General features: G+C 34.1%; 4 protein-coding genes, 1 long non-coding RNA gene and 1 pseudogene across 5 annotated transcripts; 4 read left to right on the forward strand and 2 right to left on the reverse strand.

The window, feature by feature from the left end:
* Positions 1 to 3077: 3077 nt before the first annotated feature.
* On the forward strand, positions 3078 to 4884 carry LOC104777675 (uncharacterized). The gene is made up of 3 exons (XM_010501968.3): positions 3078 to 3365; positions 3990 to 4172; positions 4286 to 4884. Exons 2-3 carry the CDS (start codon positions 4023 to 4025, stop codon positions 4718 to 4720), a joined length of 585 nt encoding a protein of 194 aa, XP_010500270.1. The 5' UTR covers positions 3078 to 3365; positions 3990 to 4022; the 3' UTR covers positions 4721 to 4884.
* Positions 4807 to 6708, reverse strand: LOC104777674 (succinate dehydrogenase subunit 5, mitochondrial). Its single transcript, XM_010501966.3, has 4 exons — positions 6347 to 6708; positions 5878 to 6188; positions 5588 to 5773; positions 4807 to 5075 (listed from the first exon to the last, which is right to left on the reverse strand). The coding sequence occupies exons 1-4, from the start codon at positions 6513 to 6515 to the stop codon at positions 5019 to 5021; spliced, it is 723 nt and encodes a 240-aa protein (XP_010500268.1). The 5' UTR covers positions 6516 to 6708; the 3' UTR covers positions 4807 to 5018.
* A 37-nt stretch (positions 6709 to 6745) lies between these two features.
* Positions 6746 to 9643, forward strand: LOC147947667 (uncharacterized). The gene is made up of 2 exons (XM_087506762.1): positions 6746 to 9061; positions 9272 to 9643. Exons 1-2 carry the CDS (start codon positions 7048 to 7050, stop codon positions 9397 to 9399), a joined length of 2142 nt encoding a protein of 713 aa, XP_087362888.1. The 5' UTR covers positions 6746 to 7047; the 3' UTR covers positions 9400 to 9643.
* Positions 9644 to 14663: 5020 nt separating this feature from the next.
* Positions 14664 to 16425, forward strand: LOC104777676 (putative carboxylesterase 2). The gene is made up of 2 exons (XM_087506763.1): positions 14664 to 15186; positions 15714 to 16425. The coding sequence occupies exons 1-2, from the start codon at positions 14846 to 14848 to the stop codon at positions 16315 to 16317; spliced, it is 945 nt and encodes a 314-aa protein (XP_087362889.1). The 5' UTR covers positions 14664 to 14845; the 3' UTR covers positions 16318 to 16425.
* A 4821-nt stretch (positions 16426 to 21246) lies between these two features.
* Positions 21247 to 24524, reverse strand: LOC147947668 (uncharacterized). The gene is made up of 3 exons (XR_015587461.1): positions 24369 to 24524; positions 21628 to 21705; positions 21247 to 21553 (listed from the first exon to the last, which is right to left on the reverse strand). It is a non-coding gene; the product is annotated as an uncharacterized LOC147947668 (long non-coding RNA).
* A 301-nt stretch (positions 24525 to 24825) lies between these two features.
* On the forward strand, positions 24826 to 25435 carry LOC109131348 (precursor of CEP1 pseudogene; annotated as a pseudogene).
* Positions 25436 to 26536: the final 1101 nt, after the last annotated feature.

Here is a 26536-nt window from a genome sequence, read left to right on the forward strand (position 1 = left end):
TTTTCATTTCACGGACTTAATTATATAGATGAAATATTTATTTTAGGGAGATTCTCAAAAATAACACAAAAATAAGTTTTTTCCAAACTTAGCATAACATCTCTAAAATTCCAAAAATAGCACCAATTAATCTTTGAAAATTAAATCTTAAATTCAAAATACTAAACCCTGCCCCTCAAATCTATTCCCTATTTGTGAAATTGAGAACCTAGACCTAAAAAATAAAATTCTAAAAATTATTTTAAATATTTTAATGTGTTAAATAGTGCTTTTTTGGAAATTTATATAATGTGTGCTATAGTTGTCCTTAAAACTTATTTTAGTATTATTTTAGAGTATTTCTCTTTATTATATTGATGGATATTATTAGTTTCAAATATTTATATCTTCAGAATAATATTTGAGTGATGTAATGGTACAGAAAGGTATTTGTCTGTGTTTATATGTAAATTAAATATACTACGTTAATAATATAATGTATAACTTTAATTAAATTAGTTTTCTATCTTTAAACTTCTTTTTTATCGTCTATTTTAACTAAGGAGACAAAATAGAATGTAACTTTAATTAAATAATTGTTTCCATTGTCACAAGAAAGGCTTTTATATAGCTTTTTATTTAAGTAAAAAAAAATTAATGTGTAATTAACTAAAACTGATCCAACATTAAGAATATATATAATAGGAGAATATTTTTCTCCACTAAGATGTTTTCAAGTTTCTATAGAAATTAAATATTATTATTTTATGATCATTTCACTTGTATTTTGATGTACTTTTTATGGTTGCTAGAATGTTTTAAAATTAAATACTTTTTATTCTACATACTTTTAGTTAAAATATCTATATATTGAAATAAATGGAATATGTAATTAGAAAGCTTTCTCTTCATTTAGGGCGTCTATATCATTATCAGCAAAACACTTTCCATTAATACTAAAGTGTATTAAAATATTCATTTACTTCAAATATATATACATATATATATATATATTTCTTATTATGTCTAATATATAAAATTCAAATCAAATTAAATATGTGACAAAGAAAAGAGTTAAGTATAGTAAATTTATATTTGACAGCTATACATAAAATTTTTTGAAATATATTATTAAGAATAATATTCTAAATCGCATTTATAAAAATATATTTTTCATATTAATCGTATTTCCAATATCAAAAAATGATGAAGGATGTAAATTCAATTATAGAATAAAAAATCATTTGTGTATGCTACTACAAAAAAAAATCATGAGAAGTTATTAGAAATACCCTATCATACATTTTGATTGGGTTTTGTTAATTCAATCTTGTTAGAGGATGTTGGTGGGTCGGTGGGTTTGCCTAACCACAAATATTTTTTAATTTTTTCTCTTGAGTAAATTGTATTTCCTAACATCAACAAAAAAAAACAGTTTAAAAATAACAATGTAAATCAACTATGAGTAACATAAATCAACTGTTTTAAAATATGTCGATCAAAAAAAATTAAAATTAAGTAAATATACATGAAAAACGAATTGATAGTTTAAAAATTCGATTTTTTATGAATAAATCAACATAATATGTAATAAGTTTACAAAAAATAGCAAATATAATATATATATATATATATATATATTTATTTATTTATTTCAAATAGAAATTATATACTTTTAAAGTACTTATTTTGGATAAACTGAAATTCAAATATTCTAATCAACAGTAATATTCTGTATTTTTATTTCTTCTAAAAAATCTCTCATAATTTACTATATAATTACATATAATTTTGTATAACTAGCATATATTATAACTTTTTTGATATTAGTGGAGTCTAAATTTTAAATTTTTTGATATTATGTTTTTTGATATACTGATAACTGCCTTCAAAAAGCAGATGAGCCACATCAAATAAGTTTTTGAATAGTGTTGTTTAAGTTAGTAAAATTTATTCATAGATATATTATAAATTATATTAATAATTTTGTTTTAAGTTAGACCTCACTTCAAACGCACATATAGGACATAATTTAACCTAATGATGTTAGCTATATATGGAGAAATATCACAAATGAAATGGATACACGGTTGCATTTTATCTCTATCTTTCGTACAGTGGTATGATATAAACCATAAAAAATCTACTGTTTGGATGAATATATTCAGACTTCGTGACATCTACTTTTTTAATATTGATCTTTATTCGCGTAGTTAGAAAAACAACAATATCATTGGTAATATTTCATGTATAAAATAAGCTTAAATTTAGTTGCATGCAAAAATATTGAATATAAAATATTTGTAGTTTATTCTAATATCAATATCATTATTTGGAGAGATTTGAGTGAGTTTTAGCATAATTGGGATGATTTGAAATATATACTATAGTTTTGGAGAATGAAGAAGACATTTTTCTTTAATTATAACTAAAAATTATGAAAATAAAATAAAATATTTTGATTCCTTTAAGTTTTACAAATATAAATTAAAGCTTTTCTGATAGTAAATAGAATTATTTATTCAAAGTTTTAGATAATGGTTATTACTCTAAATATTGTAACTTAATTTCCTAAAATTATATTACTTTATATTGTTGCAAATTTAAAATATAATTTACTATTAGAATGAATTTTATTTATTAATTTAAATAATACTTAGATAAATATATAAGGTACTATGGTAAATTTTCATTGAGATACTGTATATAGTTTTCAAATTCCTATAAACAGCCTAGTATTTTTTTTTAATTTCTTATAAAATATAGTATATATATTAAAGTCCAACAAACATCTTATACATATGTGAGTGAGGGAAAATGCATAAGATACTTAAGGGACATTTTTAAGAATATACTAAATTTTATAAAAAATTTGAAAATTATACACAATAGTCAATACAACAATAATTTGAAAACTACACTTCTTACAAGTAAAAATAGAAAATATACATTATAGATGTGGAAAGCAATACTAAATTTTATAAGAAATTTGAAAACTATACACAATAGTCGAATTTTTATTAGTTTCAATCACTACCAACCACAACCAACTGCAAAGGCCTAAACATTATATACTATATAGATGTGGAAAGCAATTAAATTAAAGTTTGGGGTAAAAAGCAACGGCCAAAAAAAAAGAAGTTGGGTTCTTGGTATAATTATTACTTCGTGGGAGCATGTGAATGAAATAATGGTGGACATAGATTTAGAGCTGTAAAATAATAGTGATATCTATGTGGTCAAAAGGAAAAAAAAAAAAAAAAAAAAGAGAGAGAGATATATACAGAATCCAAAGACACTGAAGAAGAAAGCCATTGACATAACTAAGCTTCTTGGGGATGTAGTATCTTAATTCTTGAAGGAATATAGATTACAAAGATCTTAAGGTATGTTTCTTATAATTATTGAATATAAAAATTAAACAATATCAAAATCTTGAAGAAGGTCTCTAGATAAGGTTCGATTTCTTCATTTTATACGTTTCTTTTTGGTGGGTAAGAAAGATATCAAATGTAAACACACAAAAGAAGATAGATCATCTTTGCGTATCATGATAACGTTAGTTTGGTGCCATGTCTTTTAGTTTCTCTATCACCATCATGTCTTTTGCTTCAAGTAAGTTATGATATTTTTTTTTTCAACATAGACCACTTTGATTTTATATTGAGATGAATCCGTAAATGTGTTTTCTTTTTACTAAATCTTGTTTGTCTTAATCTCCTGCTGTCTAATTTGGATATGATTTTGTACTTCCAGAATCTAATCTTGGTCAATGGTCATAATATTTCCTTAATTGTTCATACTTAATAAGCTAAGAACACAGTAAAAAGGTATTAAAACGATAGTGGTGTTGCGTGCACTGAAAACAACTCAAGTGATGTTAGATAAACTGTCATTGTGCAGCTCAGTATTGTCTATATATAACCTAAACCAAGAAATTATCTAGAGATTTTCAACTCAATTTCACTCATTTGACTATTTGAGTATCTTTCGAAAACATATTTGAGCAGAGAGAGAGAGAGAGAGAAAGATTTTTACAGCTGATGATGGTATTCTGCACGGATGACGCGGCCACAGGTGTTAGAGATGCCTTCACTTATTGTTACAGATGCAAAGGTAGAAAAGTAACACTTTCGGATCACGAAGAGGATGATGATAACAAGCCTATCGGAGATTTTAACTACGACCATGAAGTAACTAGAAAACTAATTCATTTGCCTTTCGGTTTCATTTTGCTTTCTTCTATCATTCTTCTTCAACGCAAGAGTTACAACACCTTTCTTTTTGTGACTGTGTTTGCTTTCAGGTTGTTGTTTTCGAGATTAGAAGTCGGGCAATGGAGAAGCTAAGGAAGAAGTCAAGGATAGGAATGGAGAGACTAACTTACCAACCAACAAAGGAATGCGACATCGAGAAGGAAGAGGGTAACGAGTTTTGTTCAGTGAGAAGCAGTTTTTCAGAATGTTGTATGAGTGATTTGAGCATAGAAGGATATATGACGGCGAAAACTGAGTTCTCGAAAACTTCAAGCTTAAAAGGTTTAGAGCTAGAGAATCAATGGAAGATGCATTACGTAAATGAAATTAGGAAAGGATCAGTGATTCAAGAGTTATGTCACTGCCAAGGATGGCCATTTGGTTTGGGACGTAAAGCTGCAATGCTTCCACCTCTTCCAAAGTCACCTGCCGAGTCATGGTCTTGGAGGAAGCCAACAAGAGTTACTCCAATTCCATTCGTTTGAGAAAAAGCAGCTCTAAATGTTGAATCATTAAAAACAAAAGATCTCTCATGTAAAGAAACAGAAACAAATGAACGAACACAAGGGCCTGTTAAAATCGTTGGAGCTGTGAGATTATTTTTCAATTGGTGTTAAGCTCTAAATTTGAAAGCTTCGTTTTGAGGAAACAATGAACAAACTCACCTTATATGTCTTTTAGTCAGATTGACCTTTATTTTATTATGTGCTAAGACACAATAACGCAATAAGTCAATAACAACATGACAAGTTTTGCTCGTATTTAAGATCTTCTCTTTCAGTTTTATGCCCTTTTCTCCACGTACGACCCCGAGAGTCCTGAAGTTCCAAGAACGGTGACCTACAGAAGAAACAAATTCAATGCTTAGCCTTATGGTGCCTGAAAATGCCATATATAATTCGAATTTGGACAAGCCTAGACGATGCATGAAGGTTGACAAAGAAATAATCACATATAGAACAAAAGAGAATGGGGAATACAAGTTAAAATTGTCGATTACTACACTACTCATACTTGAATCAGGCTGTTCTAGCTTAGCTTATATGTTGCTGTCATAGATGCACACTGCAACTTATATCACTGGAGGACAAGTTCTCAGATTATAGGGCCCTAGGATCAAGTGATATAATCTAATTTCATTACTTCCCCACATTCAGAACCTGGATGATGCATGAAGGTTTAGAAAGATATAAAAAAATCACATATAGCATGAGTGAGAATGTGCAGAACAAGTTGAACTTGTCGATAATTATGCAAACTCAAATTTCAATCAGGCTGTTCTAGCTTATATCTTACTGTCAAATATGCATATCACCACATGAGAATCAAGCAAAAGGATCTAACTTTATTACCTTTCCCCATTCAGAACCAAGCCCGCTGCATCTCATCTTCAAGTGGATCATCTTTGTCCCCAACTCCATCTCAACCTTCTTCTTCAAGTAAACTTCTTCAGGTTCAAAGGACTCTAGGTAATCAGCATACCTCTGATAAGCAGTACGCAGCGCATCAGTTATATCATTTGGTAAAGGCTTCACACCCTGCACACACACAAAATACAAAAAAAAACAAGTAAACATCAAACAGCCAGGAAAAATGAAACGATCGAGAGTGAGGCAAACAAACAAACAAACAAACACAAAACCTCTCCACTCATTCCAATGCTATCATCGATTTCCATCTTTATAGAAGTGAGAATCCCACCGAACTCCTCAACAGCTTCAGCTGCTCGGAACACGTTTTTCAAAGCCTCTTGCCCTGCCTTGTCATCTGTGTTCTTCGATATCGCGCTTTTGGCATCTTCAACAACAGCAGAAGGAAGCTCAGCCCAATCTGCAGCCATCAAGTCTTTGAATGCATTCAAAACATCTGAATCTTTCATCTCAGGCATGTGAGATACATCTTCGCTAAATCTCCGCACCTGTCCTATACCAATTTCTTGAGGATACCTCAAATCTGAAAAAAAATTTCACCATCAAGGACGTCAATTATATAAACTGAACACCCGAGTAAGGCCTCAAAGTCTGATAAATCTAACAGTCCTAATCCTCAATTGGAAGAACACCTAATCAGAGTATGGATCCAATAGAGGGAAACGATTTGTAATCACTAACCAAAAGGAGTTTGATTGGAAGGAGATGAAGAAGAAGAAACAGTGAAGAATCCTCTCGTGGCGAGGAAACGATTGCGAGATAGATGATTAGTGGCGGCTGATCTCGAAGATCGGAGAGTAGCGACGGTGGCCGCCGCAGCGGTTCGGCAGAGGGATCTCAGAAGCACCATCGTCGATTTAATCAGAAGTTGATGTTCTTTTAGTTTTTCTCTATCTGAATGCGAAAGCTCTTTTGAACATTCCGATGATGGTGACAATGATTTGGACTGTGTAGTAGATGTTGGGTTTCATAAATCTTATAGCTTCAATATTTTGGCCCATTATAGCCCGTTTAGATTAAAACTCCTTCTTTCCATTTCCAGTAGCGTGTATAAAATACATAATTGAGAATTATAAAGATGTATTTTCAGAGGAAATAGTTGTTAAAAAAATTGCGAATCATGGCGATTTCGAAGGCGATTGTTTTCAAGTTTTGAATGATTGATCCCGACGGGTTTGGGGGGGCGAGGAGAGGATCTCCTTCGATCTCTGCTGGTTAATGATGATTGGATTCAGATCGGAAGTCTGATTCTTTTTGGGCAAAGTTTGATTCTGCTGGTTGCAGATCTTGGGATTGTGGGGGACTTTAATGGGTTCTCTGATCTTTATGATTCGGCCGGGTGGAGTTTGTATATTCTTATAAGGGGGATTGGAAATGTCGAGATGGTGGTCTTGATGATGGTATCTGATGGAGATTCGTGGATGGTTCCAACGCTTACAATCAGGGGTTTGGATGTTCTGCTTTCAAGTCTCAATATCTGTATTTGGAGGGGATTCATTTCTCTGGATTTGGGCAGGTTTTGTTATTCTTTGCTAGTATCGGATTTCAATAAGGGAAATATTGTCTTCTGTGGTGTTAATCTCGGGATTTCGACGGATTTGGAGTGGGAGGGAATCCGGATTGTCGACTCCTATGGGTTTGTGTATTGGTCTCTGTGGTTTACTTTATGGGATTCATATCTGATTTGGTTGGGGATTCTGTTTGAGATCTCTTTATCCTGGTTTGGAAGGTGGATATCTTTGATTTTTCCTTATGATAATTTCCAGGCTTTTTCGATGGTTTTGATGGTACGATTGGGGATAATCTGGATAGTAATGGGAGAATATATGATTCGATACGGTCTGCTCTTGGGAGAAGGGGTTAGTGTTGAGGTATATAAACGAAGGCTTGCGGTTTGTTTATGCATCATCTCTCTCTGGTTTTGTTATTCGCTCCTTCTTGCTTTTCTTTTCATCTTCAGTTTTTTCTGGGTTTTTCTTGCGGGTGGCTATATTTCTTTTCTGCGAATCATGGCTCAATTGGTTTTCAGCAAGAAGAATGCAACACTGGTTCGTACTGAAACTGTGTCCATCTCCAGTTTGGTTTTGGCTCAGAGAATTCAGCAGTTCTCGATGACCCTTATTGGTAGGCTCATGAATCCGGTGTGTCAGAATATGGAGTCCTTGATAGCTAATTTTCCAAAAATTTGGAAGTTAGAAGAGAGGGTGGTTGGTGCCGATTTAGGTCAGGGGGTTTTTCAGTTTAATTTTGAGGATGAGGAAGATATTTTGTCAGTTTTGCAAAATGGTCCATACCATTTTGATGGTTGGATGGTCTCACTGGTTCGATGGGAGCCAGTCATCTCTTCCTCCTACCCTTCAGCTATCAACTTCTGGGTTAAAGTGTTAGGGATTCCAATGCATTTGTGGGAGGTGGCTACTTTTGAGGCTGTTGGTAAGAAGCTTGGGAGGATTCAAGAGGTTGATGAGGAAACGGGTAGTCTATGTGTGTCAGTTAATGGGTTCAATCCGCTGATCTTCAAGATGGTGGTGCCTTTTGCAACTGGGGACGAGATTGTGGTCTCACTAGAGTATGAGAAATTAAATGGGGTTTGTGAGCATTGTTCCCGGATCACCCATGATTCCAAGGTCTGTCCAGAGGTTCTTAAGGGGGCTACTGTCCAAGGTGCGGATTTGCAGAGGGATAGTCGAGGTAGTCAAAGGCAATTTCCAGCTGTGAAGCAAGAACAGCATCTTAATGCTGGGGGTAGGGAAAAGCCTAGAAAGCATGCTAAGAGGGCCCTGGATTTTCAGTCTGCGGATTCTAGTGAATTTGGATATTTTCCCCAGCAACGTTTTGGAGGTCAGAGTTCTAACGGTAATGGTTCTCACCGTCCTCGTCAACAAGAGCATCTACAGGGTCACGCTTGGGGTCAGAAGAGGAGTTTCGGTGAGGTCACTGGTCGAGAGGAAGGTTCTCATCGCGGTACACATTCAGGGAATGGAGAGGGTTCGGGTAAGGTCCCCGGTTATGTTCTTAACCGAAAGAGTGCTGGTACGGCTTGGCCTAAACCTCTTTTTAAGGTCAAACAGGCGGCTGTTGTGGAGCATAGTTCGATGCGAATTGATAATATTGTGGGAGACCCCAGCTCTAGTGATCCATCAGCGGACAAGGAGGCTGAGGGGAGTGTTGTTAAGGGAGATGCCGGGGCTGATCTGGCTATGGATTTTGAGGTTGACAATGATGACTTGCTTGAGGATGGTGAATTTGATGATATGGGTAAGTCTGATCTTAACGGTGTCCAGGAGGGGGCTGTTTCTCCAACTCAGGGTGTGGGGGGTCATACGGATCAAGGGTCTGAGGTTCAAGTGGATCAGGTTACTGATTCCCAGGGTGATTATGACTGTATTCCGAAAGGTACACCCTCTTCTCATGTATCGGTTGAGTTAGATGTGGGGATTGTTAATAATGCTATGGCAGCATTTACTTTAGATGCGACAGGTGGGCATAAAAAGAAGAATTTTAATTCTTATGTTAGGAAGAGTGCTAGCAGTTCTAGGATGCCTTCTTTGGCTTTAGCTTCTCCAGGGAAACGTTTACTTGCTAAGGCTTTGTCTAAACCTGCAGGTGAAGGGAATAAACAGAAGCTGATGGGGAAACTGGGTAATAATACAGTGGGCACTAAACCTTCGGATGGGGGGCGTCAAGGAAAGAAAGGGATGGGGGCTCTCCCGAAACCGCCGGCTAGAACGTGAAGATTCTGAGTTGGAACTGTCAGGGCATAGGGGTGGATCTGACAGAAGGATATTTGGGAGATTTGTGGAAGCAGCATCGGCCAGACATCTTATTTTTATCAGAAACTAAAAAGTATTTTTCTTATTTACAAAAATTTCAAAAAAAGTTTGGTTATAATAATTTGTACACTGTTGATCCCCATGGTTCTAGTGGAGGGTTAGCTTTATTTTTCATGGATGAAATAAAACTTTCTATTTTATATGATAGTAATCGAATTATTGATGTTAAAGCTTCATTTGGTCAACAATTGGTTTATTTGTCTTTTGTTTATGGGGATCCAATTCTGCAGAATCGTGCAAAGGTATGGGAGAAGTTAATGGATATTGGTTCTTTCCGGATAGATCCTTAGTTTTTGATTGGAGATTTCAATGAACTTGTTGGGAATCATGAGAAAAGGGGTGGGGCCTTACGGCCTGCTTCCTCTTTTGTGCCCTTTCAAACAATGATTCGGCACTGTGGTATGCTTGAATTCCCGTGTTATGGAGAGCAATTATCCTGGCGAGGTAATCGCTGTAATAACCAGGTGGTTCGGTGTCGCTTAGATCGTGCTCTAGGTAATGAAGATTGGCATAGTTTTTTCCCAAATTCGAGGGTGGATTATTTGGAGATGGTCGGATCTGATCATTGTCCCATTCTGGCTACTTGTCTGAAAACAGCCTCTCGCCGGTATAGGCAGTTTCGTTTTGATAAACGTTGGTTGGGGAAGGACGGACTTTTAGGTGCGGTAGAGTCCGGATGGGCGCGCACAAACAATTTTCGGGTACCGGCTTTTGTGGATAAAATTAGGAACTGTCGAAATTCGATTTCGTGGTGGCGGAAAAATAACGTGACTTCTGGCCCGTCCCTTATCTCTTCACTGAAGGCTGCCTTACAGGAGGCCAAGATGGATGACTTGATTTCTCAGGATGAGATTCGAGACATTGAGAGAAAATTAAAAGAGGCTTATCGGGATGAGGAGTTGTATTGGCAACAGAAGAGCCGGAAATTCTGGTTACGGGTGGGAGATAAAAATACAAAATATTTTCATGCTTCGACTAAGCAAAGGAGGGTCCGGAATAGGATTGTTGGGTTATTTGGCCCGGATAACGTTTGGGATGAGTCACCTTTGGGAATGGAGAATATAGCTTCCAAATATTTTGAGGATTTGTTTAAACGGTCTGATGTAACTGGTATATCAGAAATACTACAGGAGATTTCACCTATTATTACAGATCATATGAATCGAAGTCTCATAAGGGAAATTACGGAGGCGGAGGTTCGGAAAGCTTTATTTGCTATGCATCCAGAGAAATCTCCAGGCCCTGACGGTATGACAGCTTTATTCTTTCAACGGTTCTGGCCTTCATTAAAAGGAGATCTGGTGGCTCTGGTTAAAAATTTCTTTAGGACGGGTGGCTTTGATCCTCGCTTTAATGAGACTAATATTTGTCTCATCCCTAAGGTGGATCACCCACAACGTATGACAGAGTTTCGGCCTATAAGTCTGTGTAACGTGAGTTATAAGATTATTTCAAAAGTTTTATGTCTTCGGCTTAAGCGTTTTTTACCGTCTCTGGTTTCTGAAACACAATCGGCATTTGTGTCGGGCAGGTTGATTACTGATAATATCCTAGTTGCCCAGGAAATGTTTCACGGGTTAAATACTAACCCACGCTGTAAGTCGGAGTTTCTGGCATTCAAAACGGATATGAGTAAAGCGTATGACCGGGTTGAATGGGATTTTTTGGAAGCGGTGATGGTTAAATTAGGTTTTGATAGGCGGTGGATTACTTGGATTATGTGGTGTGTTTCTTCGGTTTCGTATCAAGTTCTTCTTAATGGTCAACCTCGGGGATCTATTTTACCAAAGCGGGGTTTACGTCAGGGTGATCCTCTTTCTCCCTATCTGTTTATTCTTTGTACAGAGGTTTTAATAGCAAATATTAAAAAGGCAGAACGAGAAAAGAAACTTACGGGAATTTCTATTGCTCTGGCTTGTCCCTCGATTTCACATCTTTTGTTTGCGGATGATAGTCTGTTCTTTTGTAAGGCAGAGGAATCTGAATGTAGAGTGGTCATGGATATTATAGGTAATTATGGGAAAGCCTCGGGCCAGGAGGTCAATTTGGAGAAATCGTCCATTATGTTCGGCAAGAAAGTCCCGCCTGATGTAAGATCTCGGATTAAAAATGTTATTGGTATTTCTAGAGAGGGTGGAATGGGTTCCTATTTGGGCATTCCTGAAAATCTCCAGGGCTCGAAGACTGAAGTTTTTAGTTATGTTAATGATCGTTTAGATGAGCGAGTTAATGGCTGGTCGGCAAAGATTTTATCAAAAGGGGGTAAAGAGATTATGATCAAATCAGTTGCGTTAGCTCTTCCGACTCATGTCATGTCATGTTATAAATTAACTCAGGAGTTAACGTCCAAACTTACGAGTGCTATTTCAAAATTTTGGTGGAAGTCTAATGATAAGGCCAGAGGTCTACATTAGGTAGCTTGGGATAAGCTCTGTGAGGATAAATGCGATGGGGGTTTGGGATTCCGTGCTCTGGAAGAATTTAATGATGCAATGCTGGCTAAGCAGTTTTGGAGGTTGATTCACTACCCAAATTCTCTAATGGCGCGGGTGATGCGCGGTCGATATTTCAGGAGAAAACATCCTTTACTGGCGACTAAACCCTATTCCCCATCCTTTGCATGGAGGAGTATTTTTTCGACAAAGGGTTTAGTAGAAAGAGGGGCGAGGTGGCTCGTCGGGACGGGACATAATATTTCCGTTTGGAGAGACCCGTGGATCCCGGATCATCAGCCAAGACCGGCGAATGGCAGGGGTAGAGTTCTCCATCCTAATCTGATGGTCAATCACCTAATTAATCCCCTTACTTTGGATTGGCATTTGCCTATTCTGGAAGAGTTTTTGGATCCTGCGGACATTCAGTTTGTACGGAGTTTGGCGGTCAGTAAGTCATTGACTCCGGATAAATTGATTTGGCATTATACTAAATCCGGCAAGTATTCAGTGAAATCTGGTTATAGGTTAGCACGGGAATTTCATAAGTCTCTCGTTTACGGGCCGACATGCACAGTTTTACGGGCACAAGCTTGGAAGCTTGATGTTCCCTCAAAGGTCCAACATTTTTTCTGGCAGGTGGCGTCTGGGTCCCTTCCCGTGAAAGAACGGCTTGCTCACCGGGGTGTCCGTTGCGTCGATACGTGTCCGCGGTGCGGTTTAGCGGTGGAGACTATCAACCACGCTCTTTTTGAGTGTGTTTGCTCGCTTTTGGTGTGGGAGCTATCTCCGATCCAGTTGTCTTCGACTGGTTTTCCTTTTGGATCCGTGTATTCGAACCTAGATTTTCTTTATTCCAAGACTTTTTCAAATTCTGGGGGACCTAGCATTGGCTATAGGTTGCCTTGGATATTGTGGACAATTTGGAAAGATAGGAATAATAGGGTGTTTCAAGGAATAGAAGCAGAGCCCATTGATATTTTAAATCAGGCGTTAAACGATAAACTTTATTGGGAGGAGGCCAAGTCTGGCCCGGAGACTTATGTGGTTTCCCAGCCTTCCCTGGAGGGTAGGGATTCTTCGATTCGTTGCCAGGTTGATGGTTCCTGGAAAGGTACGGATTCTTTGGAAGGCTTGGGTTGGTGGTTTGGTAACGATGATAGGACGGTACTTATGGGAGCCCGCAGTTTGCGTCGTAGTCCCTCTCCCCTTCATACGGAGTTTGAAGCTTTGATTTGGGCTATGGAGTCTCTTCGGTCGGCGGGGATAGATTGCTCCAACTTTGAGTCTGATAGTTCCAAGCTGGTGGCGATGGTGCAGGCTCCCGACGATTGGCCAGCCTTCTCGTATTTGTTGGAAGACTTCCAAGCGCTAAGATCATCCTTATCCACCTTCACTCTGACGAAAATACCGAGGACGTCTAACGTGAGAGCTGATTGTCTGGCGCGCTCTTCTAGATCTCTAGTTTCTGAACTTTGTTTTGTAAACTCTTTCCCTCCAAATTGGGCAACCAATTCTGGAATCACCTTTTAATTTATTTAATTGTTTGGTTGAAAAAAAAAAAAAAAAAAAAAAAAGATGTATTTCTACTTTTATTTTCTTTAAAGCTTTGATAGCCATGCCATTTTTTTCTCTTTGTTTTTTCTTTTAAAGTCTAAAAAACACGCAAATAAATCTACATGTTGTCTTTATATTTTAAATTTTCTACAAGTTTATATATAATTTTTACATATTTTACTTTTATGAATTAATTATGCTCATTGTTCTTCCTTTCTTATAAGATTTATTTCACTAATAATTAATTTATTTTCATCATAATCATTAATGATGGTGTAAGAGAGTTTATAGAACTAGAATTATTCCAAAAACTACTTTAATATGTAGAGAGCAACTTTTCAAAAAATGGATTGGTTAGTGTTTAATGGATTTTTGACTGCACAAAATTATACAACTACTAGATAAAAAACAAAACAAATCAGAACAACTAAAAACACTATTATTATTTTTCATAATAATCGATCAAGAATCAATCACTACAAAAAAAAAACAGAAAATGTTATTGTTAGCAAAATATCATATTGACTAATTGTATTATACTATTTTTAATTTATTGTTCAAATGTATATTTGGTTTGTTAGCAAAATTTTAGATTGACTAGTTGTTTACAATTAATCAATATATTTTTTTAAACATCATTACATTCTATTTTTGGAAAATCACTTAAAAATAGTTATAAACTTATAGTTACGGCTTTAAGGTTGTTAGTACCAATTATATTTTAATAATTAAAATTTTTGTAGTCAAATTCTCATCGGTTAAAATATTAAAATCAAAATCTCTATAATCAAAAAAATAAAAATCGTTACCAATCTGCCTCTGAAACCGATGTTTTACGTATCACACAAAAAAAAATATCTAGATATGTTAAAAGTATATTTATTCAGAAGATTTTTTTTTTTTTTTTTTTTTTTTTGACAAGATTTCAGAAGTTACGTTATGTGCAGTGGTGAAATGCCCTAGAGGTTCCAACTTCAATCAATGAATTGTACTATTATTTTCTTATCGCTAATTCCTGATCTCTGGTACGTCACCAGTTAGACTGAATATTATATGACTTTTTAGTTCGTTGGTGGCATCATTCAATTTTTAGTCAAAATGAACAAACACGTTGATCACTTTTAAGTCACCTAATCAAATTAAAATTCAATGATTTCTTTTAAATTACAGCCTATCATTATTTCGAAAATTAATTTTTAATCAAAAAGTCATATATTGACTCCCTCTCCCTATCTATCTCTCCCCATTTTTATTTGTCTACCAAACATATACATCAACATTTTCAAAAAAAAAAAAAAAAAAAAAAAAAAAAAAAAAAAACATATACATCAAAAGCTTAACTCTCTTTTTTCACTTCCATGGAGTCTAAGAAGAATCAAGTCCCGTTGGAGCTACTTCCATGGTTAGTTGTCCATAGCGATGGAAAGATAGAGAGACTAGCTGGAACCGAAGTTTGTCCTCCTGGTTTAGATCAAGAAATCCGTGTATTGTCTAAAGATATCATCATCGATCCCAAAACCGGTTTATCCGCTAGAATCTATCGACCTGAATCGGTTCAACCCGGTCAGAAGCTTCCTCTCGTGTTTTATTTCCATGGCGGTGCGTTTCTCATCGCCTCCGCTTCGTTTCCTTGTTACCATACCACTGTGAACAACCTCGTCGCTCAGGCTAACGTCATCGCCGTCTCTGTCAGTTACAGGTAACGAATCCGGTTTAAGTTGACTTATTTAATATTTTACGGTTCGGTCGGGATTGATGTTGAAATAAAAACCGGGAGTTTCAGTGATTTGGTTCGGTTTGTCAAACTATCGGTCTATTCTGTTGCAATGTGGATAATTTCCAAATAAAAATGATCCGTAAACCGAAATAAGTACGCTTCGGTTTGTTCATAATAGTCAAAAATTGGTTCGGTTTGGACTTTGGTTAACGAATACTGAGTTATATCATAATATAAACATTCGGTTTGGATTAGAATTTAGGATGATTCAGTTATTTATGTAGTAATTTTGGGTTGTTCGGTTAATTTTGATAATTTCGGTTAAATGTGGTCATTTTAGTCAATTTGCTCAAACTTTTCTAGTGAATTTTGGTTCAATTTCAAAACCTTTAAAGATCATACTTCTCTGTAGAATCTCTAACGGTGAAGACAATTTCAAAATACAAATTTTGTAACTCTCAATGACTTCATCAAGTGTTTTAGTTATCTTTTTTGATTAATTTGGACAGACTAGCACCAGAACATCCACTTCCTATAGCGTACGAGGACTCATGGACCGCGTTAAAGACAATCCAAACGGTAAACGAGCCGTGGATCAACGACTACGCTGACTTGGACCGTTTATTCCTAGTCGGAGACAGCGCGGGAGCTAATATCTCGCACCACCTTGCATTCCGAGCCAAACAATCCGATCAGACCGTTAAAATCAAAGGCATTGGAATGATCCATCCGTATTTTTGGGGAACACAACCTATTAGATCAGAGATCAAAGACAAAGCGAGGAAACAAATGGTGGATGGATGGTGGGAGTTTGTGTGTCCATCCGAGTTAGGATCCGATGACCCGTGGATAAATCCGTTTACGGATGGGTCACCGGATCTTGAAGGGTTAGGGTGTGAGAGAGTGATGATTACTGTGGCAGAGAAAGATATATTGAAAGAGAGAGGGAAGTTGTATTATGAAAGATTGGTGAAGGGTGAGTGGATAGGTAAGGTTGAGATGATGGAGACGAAAGGGAAAGATCATGTTTTTCATATTTTTGAGCCTGATTGTGATGAAGCTGTGGAGATGACACGACGCTTGGCTCTCTTTATTAACCAAGTCGTAGTTTGATATTGTTAGTTTTGGATTTATTTTGCCCAAATTTATGGGGTTATAAATGTTTTTATATTGGTGACCAAAAAATAATAATAATAATAAATGTTTTTACATGTTTGTTAATGCTGTTGTTATTGTTTTTTTTTTCCCCAAATTTGTGTATTTTGAACATTTATCTGTGGTTTAAAGAGAGGTTTCTCTTTGTAGTTTGTATGTTGTTCGTAAGTTCTTGGATTTACACACACCCTTTGCTTCATTTTCGTGGCAAGGACAAGACAAAATTAGAATTTATATTAACCTAGAGTGTTAGGAAATAATACTTACTTCATTAAAAGTTCTACTTAGCTTCTACTATTTAACATGGTTCCAAAAACTTCTTGATTTTTTTCCCCATTACTTTAGGACTACCTGATTCTGAACAACTCCATATAATATTTAATTGCTCATGTCATTCGAGGACATTGTCCTGTGTTTCTGTTTTATCTTCTTGATTTATTTGGTGAAGATCAAGTGTATTAATAGGTCTGATTGGTAATGTACATAAAATTATACAAAAAAAGCGTAGGTAAGTTGTTACGAAATAGTGCAAATCTGTAAGAAAAAAAGCTTTACAGGAAAACTGAGAGTAAAGTTTTTGATAATTTTTGTGGTAATGATTTTGTAATTGGTAAAAATTAAAAGTTGGACAAGTTGTATAGATTTTTTTTGTTCACCAATCGAATCCAATATTAGAATGGCCATGGTTACAAGCCAGTCAACATGGTGCTTGCAGCCACCATAATAATATGTATTAATCGGCCCATATTTTTTTCAAACAAACAATAGTTCAGATAGAAACTTACTACTAAGTATTAACTTATAGAAACAATAGTTTAAGGTTCAACCACCATAGATTAGACTTTTTTTTTCTTTTTAACAAAAAAATTTGCCCAACTTCCCATATGATTTTCGGGTTCTCGTGTCTTTTTCTCTTCGTTTTCATTATCAAAGATCTCTCGGTCTTGAGGTCGTGTCTTATGACATGATTATCTTAGTTACGATAGACAAGGCTTATATTTTTCTAACTACACTATTACTGCATCTTATTGGTTTCTACAGCTTTCAAATGCACCTTTAGAGGTTTACCATGTATCTACTTACATTTACATGACGAACTAAATGAAATTATACAAACCGACTATGTAATTTCATTTATTCAACTATGTAACTATACAAACCGACTTTGATTTATCAAGTTTTTGTTTTCTTTTTCATGGTAGATAGAACATTAAAAGCGCCCACATAGTTCTACCGTCCATCAAAGCCGGGAATATAGTGAATTGATACGTGGGGAGCCACAAAATTGTTGGCCAAATTGATTTTTTTCCACCACTGCCTTGTTCTTTACAAAAGTTCAGACTTCCTATTCCTTCTTTGTAAAATTTAATGGCTAAAGGGACAGGCTTATCGGTCAAGACTATAAAAATAAAACACTAGGTAATGTAGTTTTATAACTTGGAAAAATGCCATAAAAATACCCAACTTTCAAATTTGGGATAAAATAATCCCCAACTTTAGAGATATTATTTTAATCACAAACTTTGAGTTGATATTTCAAAAAAATAGCAAACTTTCTTTGACCTCGCCGTTTTAGACATGGGGTTAAATCACCATTAAAAACTATATAACGGGATTAACAATCCGTTAATGGCTTCCATTTACACAAAACGTTACGTTGATGTCTTATAAACAACATTTTATAACTTAAAATCCCCAAAGTGAATTGTAAACAACAAAACAACGTCATCACATTTATACGCACTCACATTGACGCATCGACGTCAAAGGCATCCATGGTACGCACTCAAAAAGCTTACGGCTTTGTCACACACACACACTATTATTAAGCAAGCAATACAGCAAGTCCAACCCAAAATAAAAAAAAAAATTGAAAAGGAATCACCTTTATTAAACAAATCTCGAATCAATCGAAATCGACGCCATAAATTTCTTTTGCAAAAAGAAAAGATTAGAGAGAAAGAGAAGAAAAGATTATCTCTTTTGGCTTTGTTTTGGGATTATTAATTTAAGCTAAGAGAGATCTTCTCTGCTTCTTCTGCTTCTTCGTCTCTCTCTTTCTCTTTCTCTCACGGTTCCTCTCTGTCAAGAACCCAAGTGACGTTTGCTTTCAGCTGATTTGTTTATTCTCTCTCTGGGGGACCTATTTGATTTGTTTCTTCTCTCACACCGTTGTTTTGTGGTTTACAAATCAATTTGGGGATTTTAAGTTATAAAAAGTTGTTTATAAGACGTCGACGTTTTGGATAAATGGAAGTCGTTAACGGATTGTTAACCCGTTATATAGTTGTTAATGATGACTTAACCCCGTGCCTAAAATGGTGAGGTCAAAAAAAGTTTGCTATTTTTTGGAAATATCAACTCAAACTTTGAGATTAGAACGACATCTCCAAAGTTGGGGATTATTTTATCCCAAATTTGAAAGTTCGAGATTTTTATGGCATTTTTCCCTTTTATAATTGGTAAATGATACATTGTACATAATGAGATAGACATTAATAATGTACTTTTTTTTAAGTTGGACCAACAACAATCAAAGCTTCATGATTTGTGGATGTTGCTCTCCAAGAAACCATTATACGAACAGGAAAATAAAAAGAATAGTAAGATGAATCATAAAAAAACAATAAGATGGAATACAAATATAAATTTGAGAACATAATTTAAGAGAAGAAAGTTTTTTTTTTCGTTTTTTGAGTTAAGCTAAAAGCAAATGATAACATTGTATTTATAGTTGTAAATGACCCATCTTTTTTAGGGTTTCCAGCAAGGAGGTGTATTGTCGTCGAATTTTTTTTCGTGCATAAGCCTATAAAATAATTTAAGCCCATTAATTATCACAAAATTGATTAATAAAACTGAACCCTAGTTACAAAATAAACTTTTAAAGGGTGTTTTTTCGAAAATGACAGGGATATATCTAGCAAATACCCATTTTGTAAATAGCTTTTAGAGCTTTTAGATTAATTTAGCTGATTTTTTGAATTATTTTTAATGCGAAATATAGAAAAATTTACATCAAAGGGTAAAATATTTCAACATCAGAGGTATATTTCATTAATGGCAAAACGGTCATCGGTGTCTGAGAGAGAACGTGAGCCCTTTTCACTTACGTTTTAATATAATATAGATACTAAGAGCCAACCAAACACTATACAAAATATAGATAACGGGAACTAAACCAATTCTATATACATTAATACAGATGAGACCAAGGAGAGGACTTCAATGGGTGTGATTAGTAACATAATGGAGCTCAACTCGGATTGGAACACCGCGACCTCTTGTTACACTCTACCTATATCCACCATTGGTATTATCTCATTTGGTCAGGTGCAATTAGAAACCCACTCTCAAAACCGCTACTCGAAACTGCTCTTTCTCCTTTATCTTCTTCCTTCTACTCAATGTTCTCCTTTTCCTAAGTCTGGTCACAACACCACCAGCTCTGATCTGCAGCTGATGAACTCGCCACTGCCTCACCACCGCCATGGATAAGTCTCACCTTTGTTGCCGCTGATCCGATGTCAAAGTTATTATAACTATGCCACTCCAAAGTCCAACCACAATGTATATCACCATTAAAATCTAAATTCTGTTCTGATGTGGAATCTACCAACCAAGCGTTAGGGGGTTTCTCATAAAAAAGTTTGAAGTAAAATATCAAAATCCCATGAACTTTCAAAGAGTTTTTAATAATTAAGTATTATATTGTGCACAGTCTCTTTATCCCGTATGCTACAACTCTTGCTAATGTATTATATATTAACTCGACCTCTAAAATTATTCACATGGTATTGATACTTTACAGATCTCAAGATGTCTGGATTTTAATCAGAAATATCCCATAGAGAAGATGAATAATCCCCTTCAATATATCAGTGTTGCTTTCGTAGTGGTTACAGGAAATTATTTTGTTCTAAACTAAACTAGTGTTTAATAAATACTCATCTTGATTTTATTCAAGATGATTTTAATAAATACTCATATTTATTCAAAATATTAATTTTATTTCATTTGATTTTTTTTTAAAAACCAGACTTAAAGTTCACATACTCATCTTGCAATATACAATTTCTTTGTATATTATTACATGATAATAAAATTAGATTTTAATTCTGTGCACTCAATCCCAATGAGTAATATTTATAATTTTCATATAAAAAAATGTGCATTGTATAAAATTATACCTTACTTAATATTTTATAAAAACTAAAAATTAATAAAACATAATTCTCAAAAAAAACTGAAAACTAATTTTATCTAGTACATGAAAAAGTAACAATAACTTAAATATATATGTTTCATAATCTCATAAGTAATAGTTTTACTACTTGTCCAACATTATCATAAATTAATCAAAAATTCAAAGACATTATTATGAAAAAAATTATTTGTTTATGTAAAGGTGAGTACATAACAGTTGAGTGTCAAGTGAAAATGTGGAAATACTTACATTATGTTAATCACTAATTTTAACACATTAAAGCTTTTCATATTTTAATCACTTTTCGGTATAAATTTCTTTTTACTATATGATTAAAATAAATAAGAATTGCAATTAAATTGCAAATATTTTCCTTATTAATTGCACATATTTTCCTATTGAAATTAATAATTTTATAGATAGATTTCCTATTAGAATTAGTGATATAATAGATTACTTTTGGTTTTATGTACTTTCAAAAATATTAATTGTAATTCTTTTATTTATTAGGATTTTTTAATTTTCCTATAATTATTAAATAAATTTTCTTTTCACATATTAAAATATTATCGATATACTTGACACATATCGCGATTATATGAATTACTAATTTTGAAAACTAAGGTTTATATAATAAGATATCGATGAGTGTTGCTCCTTTAAAACAAAAACAATAAAACTCACCTTATAACACACTAATTATTTTATTGATTACTTAAAATTGCGACGACATGATGAAGGAAGTAAAGACCCATAGAACAGACAAAACAAAGATAATTCGAAATTTCATCATTTTGTGCGAGGCACTTTATTATAGCTACGGCTCACTTGTCATCTCCGTTACTCCTTCTTATTGGCGCCTCTCCCCATGCATGATTTAGGCTCGTGTTTGAACTTCTCCTTCTGCATCTCCGATCTTTCTGCCAAGCGTCCCTCCCAATAGTGTAAGGCCTCCCTCTGTGACGACGACGATTCCACCGATGTATCCTACAGAAATATGAAAACATGATCAGAATAATGTGTATGTGTGAGAGAGAACTTTTTTTTTCCTTTGAACCGACCTTTTCCTCTGTTCCCTTCTTGTCACTTCCAAAATCCGTATTTGGTTCCTTGGTAGCCATATTTCGAATGTGAGAGAACTGAAAGATGTTTGGATGTGAGAAGTGAACGAAATGTTTGAGTGATGTCATCATACATATGATGACGTCAACGAAGTGATCTCATCGTAGAAATGATAATGTCAATTGAGTGACCTTATTGTAGAAATGATGATGTCATATGAGTGATATGAACCCAAAATTAGATGATACAGCTACACCCACCATTTACATATATTGCCTAGCCAAATATTTATTTAATTGAACTTGTTAAACCGTAAAGAAAATAATAAACATATGAAATTCAACCGGTCCAAATTTTCTCTATTAAACCAAACCATTGAAATGTAGTTTTTCTTTTGAATATATAGGAACATTATATGGATATGTATACTTCAACTATGTAATTTCATTTAGTCGGTTTGTATAATTTCATTTAGCAAAGTCGGTTTATATAATTACATAGTTGAATACGATAGATAACAAGATCATATGTAATTATAAAAAGCAAAGCATAGGCCATAGGCTAGAGAACCTAGCATGTATAGTACTTTCGGGGACAAGCCATAGTGGAAGGTGACCAATCTCACGCATGAAAACTCCTGTTCCGCTTGATTTGATAGTCTGATATTCATTTCTACTCTCATGTTTCTTTCTTGTTTAATATCAACAACCCCTATTCCATCATTCTCTTTAATCGGTGCTTTCCCCTAAATATCTTAATGAAAATGATAGATTAATCATGAAAACGAAGTATGATTTTGAATGTAGATAAATACTATGTGAAAAAATGATAGAATAATGAAGCCAGTTTCGTAAAATAATGGAAAATTGGTATTTTTATACTTCAGCTTTATCAATGAGTAAATTCATGCAATAACTTAAATAAAATTCAAATTAAAATTCAAATTAACTACATCAACTTGTAAAATGGTGTTGAATTATACACAGACCGTAACGGGGTTAAGAGACCGTTAACGGCTGCTTACGTGGAAGTCACGTAATAAACGACGTCGTTTTGAGAGACGAAAGAAAAAGCTTATGTTACTCAAAACGACGTAGTTTAACCTTTCTTCTTCCCCTTTTCTTCTTTCCTGACTCGTGATTCTTTGTCAATTGATTCTGGTCTTTTTTAAACAGTTAGGGTTGTTGTGTTCAATCGAGCAAGATATCTTCATCGTCAGCTTCGTCAGGTGAGTAATTGAGAACTAATTGAGATGATAATGTGCTTAGTTAACTGTATTTTGTGGATTTTGATTGACACTTTCTTTACATTTGAATTGGTGAATCCGTTAATTGGTGAAGGAGTGAGCGACAGATTCATTGTGATTAGAAGAGGGATCCCACGAAAATGAAGATGTTGTAGATTCTCTGTAATGAAGACTTCTAACACAATGAAAATCCCGGAAGACTCTTTCATTGTTGTCCTAATGGATCCGACGAGGTAATCCTAAGGTAGTTAGTTTATAATGATGAAAATTGTTCTCATAACCTTCTCATTTGTGTATATTTGTATCAGAATCCGTCTCATTTGTTTAAGTGGACCGACATAAGCATGGTTGAGGAGATGTAAGAGGTTGAAAGTGTAGTTGACAAGATAGAAAGAGAAGTGGGAAGCTTAGTAAAGGGATTAGATGAGTTAGAAGCTATCAAAGAAATCGCAGAAAGATGTGAAAAAGAAATTGTAGATCTTAAGGTGTGGTGAGTGCTTGTGAGAAAGAGATTCAAGAGCTAAGATGCTTCAAAAACATGATTGTGTGTGGTGGTTTGGTTATGGATTTTGTCTATTATGTAATGTTTGTGTAATGTGTTGGATGGTTTAAGAATTTTCCTATGGATTTGATAAGTGTTTGTATTGTTAACTCTGTTAAGATTAACATAAAAATTGAGTAATGATGGTTTTGATTAATAAGTTTTGAATAGATAAAAACCATGTTTTGATTACAACAAAAACTTGAAATTCACCGAAATACATCCATAAACTTACATGAGTCGGGATCAATTGACAATTATAGATCTTTATACACCATCCACGATCGACAATCGTTGCTAATTGAATCAATTGACCAATTGATTTTGATTTATTGATGAAAAGAAGAGAAGAAACAAAAGTCGGTATTGAGAAACATATCTCGAGTCGGGAAAGAAGAAGTAGTGGATGGTTTAAGAAGAAAGGTTAAACGATGTCATTTTGAGTAACATAAGCTTTTTCTTTCGTATCTCAAAACGACGTCGTTTATTACGTGGCTTCCACGTAAGCAGCCGCTAACGGTCTCTTAACACTGTTACGGCCTGTGTATGATTCAACACCGTTTTACAAGTTGATGTAGTTAATTTGAATTTTATTTAAGTTAATGTATAAATTTACTCATTGATGAAGCTGGGATAGGAATTCAACATACCCCTAAGCTGGGGTATGAAAATACCAATTTTCCTAAAATAATATATGAGTTACCATAAAAACCTAACCAAACAAAATTTTATATATTTAACCAAATGGTGTATATAGAAATTTCTGCATAAGATTATCCGAGCTCAATCTGAATTGAACCGGGTTTAAATTATACAATATCTATAAAACTAATTTAACTATACTTATAATTAACTTTAGTTTCATGTAATTTTTATATAAAACTAGCAAACTCAATAAATAAATTCTGGCTCTATTTATTGGGGTATATTATTCAAAATGGAAAATCTGAAACCTGAAAACCTGAACCGAATGCCCATGTCATGCCTACTCAATTTTTGGTAGAATCTTCTCTCCTTTTTTTCCCCTTCTAGTGCCACTCTCTCTTGGCACCAATACGCCTCTTAACCCAACAACTTTCTTATGACGATGATCCGAAGGATCTTTGCGTACACTGATCGTGAAAAATATGAGCTAAATAAATACGACACAAACTGAGCGTGTAAATGCATGGGCCATGTGCCCATGTATACAAGACAAAACAGACATGCAAAGTTGGAAACATATGGAAGTATGAATCACCTGGATTACATTATATACTCAGACATCATAAAACATCATCATTTCTCTTTTTGAAGTAAAATTTCCCCACATTTAAAGTTTCATTTAAGACAATGCTAATGAATGCAATCTGCTTCTTTATAAATACCGAATATTTCATGCTTCTTGTTTCTATCTTCTGTTCTCCTATCTAACATATATATTTTATTTTTTCGTTATTAATTTTTTTTGCATATTCTCTTACTATCTCAATTTTGTCCCGGACACATGGGAATGTCGAATAAGTCAGTTTCTACATTTACATTTTTCCTTGCTTTGATTGTTGTGCATGGAATTCAGAATACAGAAGAGAGACATTTGCAAACTACTTCGTTAGAGATTGAGCGAATCTATAAGAAGAAACCTGAGGCTAGGAATCCCACCATTGTGGTCACATATACACGACGTAGTGTCCTTGGAAAGGCGGTCATCTTCCACCCCACTGACTTTAGGCCTACAAGTCCCGGTAACAGCCCTGGCGTAGGACACTCTCACGGGCGACACTGATTTGATCATACCATACATCAAAGTCTATATCATAATATATACTTTTTAATGAACTATCGTTATGGACTTTTCTTCCAAATAATAAATATATGTATCATGTATGTATGTCTTTGGGATGTTTGGAAATCAGTTTGGCATTTCAATCTTTTTGACAGTACTATGATATAGTATGATCACTATGTATTAGTCGTGGGTTTGTTCCCCTGTCACATATTGTAAGATTCTATAATGAATAATAAAATCGTTTTCAATAAATACATATATAAATGGATTACGCTTAGTAAAGTTGTAAGGCTAGAAATGAAAAGATAAAACATAAAAGAATAAGAAAAAAAAAGAGGGGCCTAAAGAGTAACCAAGAGTGTATAGTTAGTATCTTGTGATAAAACGCGACAGAAGCGTTTGAAAGAGGGAGTTTAAATCACTATAAATGTATAGTTGATGATTTAAAAATTGTTCCGGATACTTGCAGAAATTTTCACTAAAATCTCAAATGTCAAAACAAGATTATCCAGTTTTTCGTTTAAAATCAGTTGATCTCATTTCTATTCATGGATAGTGAACTATCATTGAATACTCATGATATACATAAAAATAGAGTAGAAACTATCACAAAATCGTAAAATAGAAAAACAAAGCGAAATACAAACTGATAAAGTGATACTTAAGAATGATTAATACGTTTAATTTTTAATTTTTTTGTAACCAAAATACTTTAGACCTAGAGAGAACAAAAAATTATAGTAGTCTATTTTCTATAGTCGATAATTCAAATTCATGACATTTGGAGATATTTTTGGTTACCAACATCGCACATAATAATTAATTTCATAATTTTTGATTTTTTTGGATTAATTAATATGCTTATTAAGCTACATATTTTGCACAAAGTAATTGTTTTTTATTTACTTTTTTATTCTTTTACTACTTTTTTTTGTCATTTGATAGAGGCCTCAATAGCGGTTGTTAATTATGTCGGTAAAGATTTTGACTTTAAAATTTTAGATGTACATAATTTGTCTATAGATACTTTGAATGTAGAAAATTTAATTGTTAAAATTCATTGGTAACAAACACTTTTAAAGTTGTAGTTGTTACTTTTATTATTAAAATATATTGAAATGATGATAATGAAAATAAAAATAATTATTATTGAAATGAATCTTAAAAAAAAAGAGAAAAAAATAAGAATAATTCATTTATAAAAATAAAATATGTAAAATACATATATACACTTGTGGAGGGCTTTTAAATATAACGAGAAGAAAAAAAATAAAATTTTTCTATTTGTTTAATTTTAAAAGCTGGTTTTGAAATTAAACATTAAAAAAAAATAGCTTACAAAGCTTAAAAAAA

The sequence above is a fragment of the Camelina sativa genome, chromosome 3 (assembly GCF_030686135.1).
Source record: "Camelina sativa cultivar CO46 ecotype springtype chromosome 3, ASM3068613v1".
Classification (NCBI taxonomy): domain Eukaryota; kingdom Viridiplantae; phylum Streptophyta; class Magnoliopsida; order Brassicales; family Brassicaceae; genus Camelina; species Camelina sativa.

Coding starts and splice junctions, on each gene's coding strand:
- LOC104777676 (XM_087506763.1), top strand. CDS start 14,846: ATGGAGTCTAAGAAGAATCAAGTCCCGTTGGAGCTACTTCCATGGTTA. Junction 15,187..15,713: donor GCCGTCTCTGTCAGTTACAG/GTAACGAATCCG, acceptor TAATTTGGACAG/ACTAGCACCAGAACATCCAC.
- LOC104777674 (XM_010501966.3), bottom strand. CDS start 6,515: ATGGTGCTTCTGAGATCCCTCTGCCGAACCGCTGCGGCGGCCACCGTC. Junction 6,189..6,346: donor TTCCAATCAAACTCCTTTTG/GTTAGTGATTAC, acceptor ATTTTTTTTCAG/ATTTGAGGTATCCTCAAGAA. Junction 5,076..5,587: donor TTGGTTCTGAATGGGGAAAG/GTAATAAAGTTA, acceptor TTTCTTCTGTAG/GTCACCGTTCTTGGAACTTC.
- LOC104777675 (XM_010501968.3), top strand. CDS start 4,023: ATGATGGTATTCTGCACGGATGACGCGGCCACAGGTGTTAGAGATGCC. Junction 4,173..4,285: donor ATTTTAACTACGACCATGAA/GTAACTAGAAAA, acceptor GTTTGCTTTCAG/GTTGTTGTTTTCGAGATTAG.
- LOC147947667 (XM_087506762.1), top strand. CDS start 7,048: ATGGTGGTCTTGATGATGGTATCTGATGGAGATTCGTGGATGGTTCCA. Junction 9,062..9,271: donor TTATGACTGTATTCCGAAAG/GTACACCCTCTT, acceptor CTAAACCTGCAG/GTGAAGGGAATAAACAGAAG.